The 8,386-nt window shown below is 30.3% G+C and overlaps 1 protein-coding gene across 1 annotated transcript; it reads left to right on the top strand.

Annotated features, from left to right (window-relative positions):
- On the top strand, window positions 1–1,655 carry LOC130463437 (protein FAR1-RELATED SEQUENCE 5-like). Its single transcript, XM_056832571.1, has 2 exons — window positions 1–79; window positions 931–1,655. Exons 1-2 carry the CDS (start codon window positions 1–3, stop codon window positions 1,653–1,655), a joined length of 804 nt encoding a protein of 267 aa, XP_056688549.1.
- The last annotated feature ends 6,731 nt before the right edge of the window (window positions 1,656–8,386 follow it).

Below are 8,386 nucleotides of genomic sequence, written 5' to 3'. Positions count from 1 at the left end.
ATGGAGCTCGCAGTTATGGATAATTCTGAAGCTCTTTTCGAATCTAATTCTGGAATTTTAAGTACATTGATGTCAGAATGTAAGTTTACATTTTTATTATTTTTATTTATTTGTTTTGATTTCAATGTTTTTGGTTTTGATTGTGTTCGATTTTATATTTTGATTTTGGATAAAATGTGTTTAGAATTTTTTTATTTTTCGTGTTTTCGCTGGATATTTCGATTTTGATTTGTATCTTTGTTTTGGTTATCTGCAGAATTTCTTATTTTTTTTGCAATTGTACGTTAGTTTTTTGTTCGATTTTTATTCATAATTTTATTTATTATCAATGTATATAATGTTAATGAATTTTTAGCTCAGATCTTATGAACATTATATATTTTGATAAAATACATATTATGTTATGAATTTTTGAATTGTTCTGTCCTAAAAGAAAAAATTGTTCATTGTTTAGTTATGACATTCTTAACAAATTATGAATATTCAGTTCAAGGAAATTGAATATTGTCTACAATAATAATGAACATTTTATTTAATGACTTTGAATGTTACGTATATTAGTAATGAACATTGCATTGAAATGTATTGTGTCTTTTTTATTTAGATAATGAACATTCTATTGTATTATATTGAACTTTCTATTAAGATTTATTGATCATTATCTATTTTACAATGAACATTTTATTTAATATTTTTAATAATACCTATGTTCGTAATGAACATTTTACTTAAGTACATTGAACAACACCTATTTAAACATGGACATGCTATTTTAATATTTTTAACATTATTATTTTAATATTGAACATTTTATTTAAGGATATTGAACATTTAAAATTTCAAAATGTTAGTTATTATTGAAATTGATCATTCACAATATTAACATTGAACAATCACTAATTTAACATTGAACATTTCTTCCATTCGCAGTGAATAAGGAAGTAAGTCTTTTTGTTGAAGGGTCAGAATCTATGTTAATGATGAAGGAAGCTAAAAATGAAGACGAAGCTTATGATTTGTATAATGAATATGCTTTTAGTAAAGGTTTTGGTATTAGGGTTGGGAAAGGTCGGAAACGTCAAAACAGTGAACTTTATACTATGAAACGGTTCTTGTGTAGCTGCGAAGGGGTTAAAGATGAAAAAAGGAAGAGAACAAGGTCTTATGCTAGATTGGATACGCGTACTGGGTGTACTGCTTTTGTTCAGTTTTCTATTGGTAAGGATGGTGTGTGGACGGTTGTGAATCATAATATGATTCATAATCATGCTATGGTTCCTCTAAATAAGAGGCATTTGATAAGATCACAAAGGAAGGTTAGTAATGAGGCTCTTTACTTTATGTCTACTTTAAAAGCTAGTGGTGTTAAAGTGTCTGATACCTTGAGGGTTTTGAGGAAAGAAGTAGGCGGATCTCCTATGGTTGGTTTTACAGCTAGTGATGCTTATAATGCTTTATCACGTGCAAAAGCTAATAAACTTGAAGGTCATGACTGTCATCAGTTAATCAAGTATTTTGCTCAGAGAAATTCCAGTGAAGAAGGTTTTTATTATGACTTTGAGCTTAGTGAAGAAGATGGACTTTTAAGTTTCTTTTGGCGTGATGGTAGGATGAAGAGAGATTATGATTATTTTGGGGATTTTATTGGTTTTTGATACTACTTATAGGACCAATAAATATGATATGATTTGTGCTCCTTTTGTTGGTATGAACCATCATGCTAATAATGTTATGTTTGGAATGGGTTTTGTTATCAATGAAAAAACAGAATCTTTTAATTGGCTTTTTCAAACTTTCCTTACATCAATGGGTGGAAATCCTCCAATAACCATTATGACAGACCAAACTCCATCCATTGCTGCTGGGATAAGGAATGTTTTTCCAGATACTAGACATAGATTATGTACGTGGCATATTGGGGAGAATTCAAAGAAGCATATTGGGCAGTATAGAGCTTTAGATGGTTTTTCTGACATATTCAATTATCTTCTGAAGTATTGTGAAACTGCTGCTGAGTTTGAATATCATTGGCCAAGGTAATTAATTTGTATTACTTATTTACTTCAAATTAATAAATAATATGTACTTGTAATCTTATGAGTATTTACTTATAAAGAAATGAACATTTTATTATTTCATGTTATTACCAAGTTATATGCTTTTTCTGACTCTGAACAAATAGGTATATTTTGATGAACAAATTTGATTTTTATATTGAACATTTTGTTTTTCAGAATGTTGACTCACTATAAATGCGTTGAAAATCCATGGTTGAAGAATTTATATACAATCAGAGAGATGTGGTGTCCTGCTTATTCTAAGAACTATTGGTCTGGTGGTGTGTTATCATCACAGCGTTGTGAAACTACCAAGAAGTCAGTTTCCCATCGACTTGATAAGACACAAGGCTTATGTGATTTTTATCATGTTTTTTTGGATGTTATTTCTGAGTGGAGGAGCAAAGAGAATGGTCATGACTACAGAAATTGGAAAGGTAGACCAGAAGTTGCAGCTGGAAATATAGGAATTCTTCTTCATGCGAGAAAGATTTACACTATAGAAGCATATGTTTTGTTTGAAGAACAATTTCTTAAAGGTATGGCATGTTCTCAAGAAGAAAAACACGGAAACACAGCTACAGAGAAAAGTTATTATGTGTGGAGGCCTAAAAAAGACTTGATTAAACATGAAGTTCAGTTTAACGAAGAGACTTTTGCAGTGGATTGTACTTGTCAGTATTTTACTGAAATGGGTTTTTATGTTCTCATGCGCTTCGTGTTTATCATGTGCATTGTGTCCCAGAGATTCCCAATCTCTATATATTGAAGAGGTGGACAAAAGCGGCTATGTGCAGTCATTTGGTTGAAGATGATGGTGAAAAGTCCAATATAGTTGCGGCTTCTGTTTGGAGGGCACAAACCCTTAGGAATTTTGTTAAGCTTGTTATGTCTAGTCAAGATTCTCTTCAAGCTAGGGCTGAGGTTGATTCTGCCTTTGGTCTTTTAAAAGAAAAAGTGGAGAGTATTAGGGGTACAATTGATTTTTCTGATCCTAAAGAGGGTGAAGATATCTTTGTGCCCTTAGTAAAAAACCCACAGAATTTAAGGAAAAAATGTGAGAGGAATGACAGATTGAAGAGTACAGTTGGGAAAATCTACAATAAAGTTAAAGGGAATTGGAGGAAGAGAAAAGCAATATTTACAGATGCAACAAGGTTTAAGGCTCAATCTACAGTCATGGTAAATATTTATTAATATTGAACATATATTTTTTATAAATTGATCATTTGCACATAACTAATTGAACATTCTTTTTTTTTGTTTTTTTTTGCTTGGTTTTTGCAGGAGTTGGATGAAGTTGGTGCTCCTGTGATTTTCTCTAATTCTCTTAATGACTCATCTGATCTAGTTGTACTAGATCCTTCACTATTTCAGGTTGTTATCCTTGCAAAGTTTGATCATTTAGTTATAAATATATTAACATTATTATCTGATAAATGATCACTATTAATTTTTCAGGTTGATGCTTCTTTTCCGAAGCCACCTCCAAAATATTTTAGAAGAGGTGCTGCTGTTGATAAAAATGTAGAATCATCGGACAAGGTAGATAGTAATATTTAATTCTTTAAAATGAATATTTAAATTTCTGTTTTTGAATGTCTTTTCATTTTGTGTCAATTTTAGGAAAACAATTTAACAAATGAAACCTCAAATGATTCATATGTTCATGGAAGTACTAAAACCGATGCATGTACAAAAGTTAATGCATTATTGGCTACTAAAGCACCATCGGCTACTAAAGCACCATCGGCTACTAAAGCACCATTGGCTACTAAAGGAACATCAGCTACTAAAGCAAAAAAGGATCAGCAGAGATTTGAGTATGATATCAAGAGTGCATTTGACTTGGGACTTTCACCATCACCAATGGTTACTAAAGTTTCATCTGTTACTAAAGCTCCATCTGTTACTGAAGGTAAAGTTCAAGGACCTGTTCATGCTTCAGAAATTATTCAAGTAGTACCTAAAGTTCAAGGATCTATTTAGGCTGAAAAAATTACTCAAGTTGGATCTAAGGTTCAAGGACCTAAAGTTTCATTGGTTACTAAACCTCCGTTGGGTACTAAAGGATCTCATCAATCTGCTAATGATCAAGATTATTTGAAATTTAAGTATGATGCTTTTTTAGCTCTTTTTGATGAATCATTGGCTGCTGAAAAAGCCATTAAAAGTCAAGGATTTAGTAACTATTGATTATTGAGTTGAAAATTTGTACGTGCATTTATTTGTACTGAACATTTAGTTTAAATAGAATGATCATTGAGGTCAAACGTTTTGATCATTTATTTTAAATAGAATGAACATTTAGGTAAGGTAGTACGTGCTCTTATTGTGTTTGAACATTTAGTTTTAATAGAATGAATATTGAGGTCAAACATTTTGATCATCACTATTTTTCATAATATTTTATGTTTGAATTTATTTTATGTTTTTTTAAGACATCCTTCTGAAGTTTATGAACATTTTAGTCAAATATATTCAACATTATCTACTTTTGATTTTGAACAATACACATTTGTCAATGTGTTTCTATTTAAAGATTTTGAACAATACGAATTTCAAAGTGAATATTCTATATGAAAATTTTGAGCATTAAGTATTTCTAAAATGAACATTTTATTGAAATACAATGAATATTAGTAATTTTAAAATTGAACATTATATTGAAATACAATGAATATTAGTAATTTTCATATTGATTATTACTTATTTTCTCAATGAACATTGTTTAACGATATTAATCTTTATATATAATTTTCATAAAATCAAGCAGTTAATAAATATTTATATTGTATGCATTATTGAGTTGCAAATTTTGTTGTGCATTTGATTCAATACTGCAAAGGAAACTGAATATTAAACATAAAAGAAATGAACACTAAGTCATATGTTTTTGAACAAACCACCAAAATACCCAAATATTTACTTTACATTGTACTAAAAATCTATCTTTGTTTGTTAACCTTCTTACTATCTGCTTAATTTTTCATTAACTCCTCCATGCTTCATTTATGTTTGACTCATGCTTTTCATTTTGCTTTGAAAGCATTAGGAGACCACAGAAAGTGACACGAAGCTTCCTTATTTGATTTGTCTGTATATCAAAAATTTAAAAAAAAATTAAAAATGTTTTATGGAATCCAAATATTAAATTATAAAATTAGGAATATAAAAGAAATTCAACAGACAGAACACTAAAACAGAAAAGACAAAAACAATAAAAATAATGAACAAAATACGAAAGAAGAATGAACAAAATTAAACTTACATCATTTGCCTTCAAGTCACAGATCCATTCATGTCTTGGATCACCAGTATAGGTCTCCATGTGCTTCATGACATACACACCGCAGTTTGTATAGTCCTTCGTGCTTCTCCATTTCATCTTGAGCAAATTCATTTCATACTTTTGCATTGGTTCTACGTCATAACCAAATGTGCCCATATATTTTGCAAAAGCATCCAACTGGAATTTTGGTTCAAAAATGTAAGATAATTATCTTTTGATGTTTCAAATATACATTTATGAAGGATTTATTTCTTACCACAACTTCTGGGTGTCCCTCGTATTTATCTTCAAATTTTACATTTCTTGGTAGAGGCCTGTTGTCAATTACATCCACAGTTGCATTGTAATGGTTGATGACTAGGAGATAGAAGTGTTTTGCAGCAAGAACGGGAATGAATATCTGAAAAAGAGGTAATTATTTAAGTTAAAAACAATGAATAATAATATACATTAAAATGAACATTAAAGTTTTAGGAATGGGTTAGAAGTTATATAGGTTTACCTGTTTAAATTGATGAATGTTTTTGAAATTATAGTTATTCAGTTCATCGTTAATCCTGCTTTGAAAATCATCAAGCCTTTTTTCGTAGGAGGATCCTGCTGGACATACCTTGTTTGTGCACATAATATGCTGCATTTAAAGATAATCAACATTCAATTAAAAAGATATGTAAAATTATTTACAATGATAATGAACATTTCAATTTAATCATTCGTACTTTTTATCTTAATTTTGTTGAACATTAATTATTTCAACAATGAATATTCCATTTCAAAATTTTGAACATTATGTGTTGTAATTATGAACATTCTATTTAAATATATTAAACATTACTTGTTTTTATATAAACAACATGAACATTTTAAATAACATCAATTATTATACTTACATATGGAACTGTTGAAAGAAAGAGTTTATCTTTATGGTCCTTTGCATTTAGATACTTCGACCATGAATCAATCACACAGTCAACCACTTCCACTTCAACAACCAGTGTTTTCATGTCTTCTCTATTGATGTAGTTATATCCATCAAAATAAAGAAGCTCACTACAAAAAGGAAGTAAATTAGGAGGAAGTATTCGAATTTAAATTTTAAATTACTTTTACGTGAAATTAAAGAAAATACCTGTTGTCCTGACCACTTAACACATAATCTTCTAGGCTTTGATGCATTGTGTCCAGATTTTTGAACAAGTCTCGATACTTGACCAAATATGGAGAAGAGAAGGCAGCCGGTAGTTTGTGAATCCTCTGAGGTCTTTGTCCTTTGTCACCTTTCTCATTTCTGTATATACAAAAAATTTAACAAAAAATCGACTTAATTATAAAAAGAACATATAAGATTAAGAGTATGAACATATAAGATTAAGAGTACGAACATATAAGATAAATAAAGAGAAAGAATATAAAAAATTCCAGAAGAAGAACCAAGAAGTTAACAGGTTTGAACAAGAAAGAACAAATAATTTTAAAGTATGAACATATAAAGTAAAAGAATGAACAAAAAGTACAAAAAGAAAGAACATAACATTCGAGAAGAATGATCCCAGAATTTAACAAGTATGAACAAAAACTAGAAGAGTATGAACATATTAAACAAGTTTGAACAAAACTTATAAAAAGAATGAATATTAACGAAAAACAAAAAGATTAAAAAGTTAAATCATGACATTTTAAATAACCAAAACATTATTATGTCTTTAAAATAGTTTTCATAATATAACCAAAGTTTCACAAATACAAATTCAGTCTGAATACAGTTAAAATTTACCCTTCTCCTTCATCTTCTTTTTCCTCTTTGTCTTCAAAAATTTCGTCCAATTTCAAATCTGTTTTTGTGCTTGAAATTAATGTTGATATTGAGACTTCATTCAGTGGAGTTTTGGTGAAGGAAGAGAAGATTGTCCTGCACCAACAGATTGTTCAGCTTCCACTGCTATTTTCACCTGCGATTGTGTAGAGTATGAGGTTCTGCTGGCTCCTCAGCCATTTGTGTTGCAACCTTGTTCTCAAGAACTTGTGGTTCAGCATTTTCATTTGTCTTTTTTGTTGCAGGCTTCTCTTCAACCCCATCTGGTGTAACCTTCTTCTTAATCACTTGTGGTGCAGGATCCTTTTCATTTCTCACTTCTGGTGCAGGCTTCTCTTGAATTACATTAGTTACAGGCATCATTTCTAATACATGCAACTCAGGCTCCACTGTAGCTTCATCCAAGCTCACAGTCTTCTCTTCTTGTACAACAATGTTCTCCACTGTTGTTTTTGGTTCTTCTGAAGCTGGTTCACTCACTTGTGATTCTGCTTGGATCATTTTCTTAGCTTTTGCATTTTCATTTTCTTTTTTCTCTTCCTCCCTTCTTTGTTTTAGATTCAGCATAGCAGAAGCCAAAGATTCATATATTTCTTCCAGTGACAAACTTGGCGTAGAGGTGGATGTACCAGCTTTCTGACCTTTCAACTTGTCATCATCTACCATCGGTGATGGTGTAAGTCCCAAGTCGAAAGCTTTCTTGATATTATACTCATATCTCTTGTTATCCTTTTTTGCTTTCTTTTTCTCCAGATCAATTGCATCCAACAACTCTTTTGCTTTCTCCAATATAGCCTTAATGAAGTCATCATACCACTCATCTTGGCTTAATGATGGTTCTTTTGCCATTTTTGACAAGAACTCTTCCACTTTAGATACCAACTCATTTCCTGGGAAGAATTCTTGCGCCTTCTTCAGTGAATCCGAAAGCTTTGACAAATTGTCACCAACAGCTTGAATTATACCCACAAACTCATCCATAAACTCCTGTGTTTTAAAACCCATTGACATACATTAGGGAATAGTAAACTTTTAGGTGTTTCAGTTTGAACATTTATAATTAAAATTATGAACAACTATATATACTGAATGACACTTGTTCACATACACAATATATAATTAAAGAGGCTTAAACACTTATTTTTATCATTTATTGATACAGTTTGAATAAATAACCAAAGAGGTTTGAACATTTTATTACTTACTGTATATAATGCACTAATT

Source organism: Spinacia oleracea, chromosome 6 (assembly GCF_020520425.1).
Source record: "Spinacia oleracea cultivar Varoflay chromosome 6, BTI_SOV_V1, whole genome shotgun sequence".
NCBI lineage: Eukaryota > Viridiplantae > Streptophyta > Magnoliopsida > Caryophyllales > Amaranthaceae > Spinacia > Spinacia oleracea.
Note: the sequence above shows the minus strand (reverse complement) of the source record. Positions and strands in the feature narration are given on the sequence as shown.

Bases quoted from the DNA above. Each gene is read 5' to 3' on its own strand.
- LOC130463437 (XM_056832571.1), top strand. From the start codon at position 1: ATGGAGCTCGCAGTTATGGATAATTCTGAAGCTCTTTTCGAATCTAAT. The intron at 80-930 runs GTAAGTTTACAT...TTCCATTCGCAG, and splicing joins AAGTACATTGATGTCAGAAT to TGAATAAGGAAGTAAGTCTT.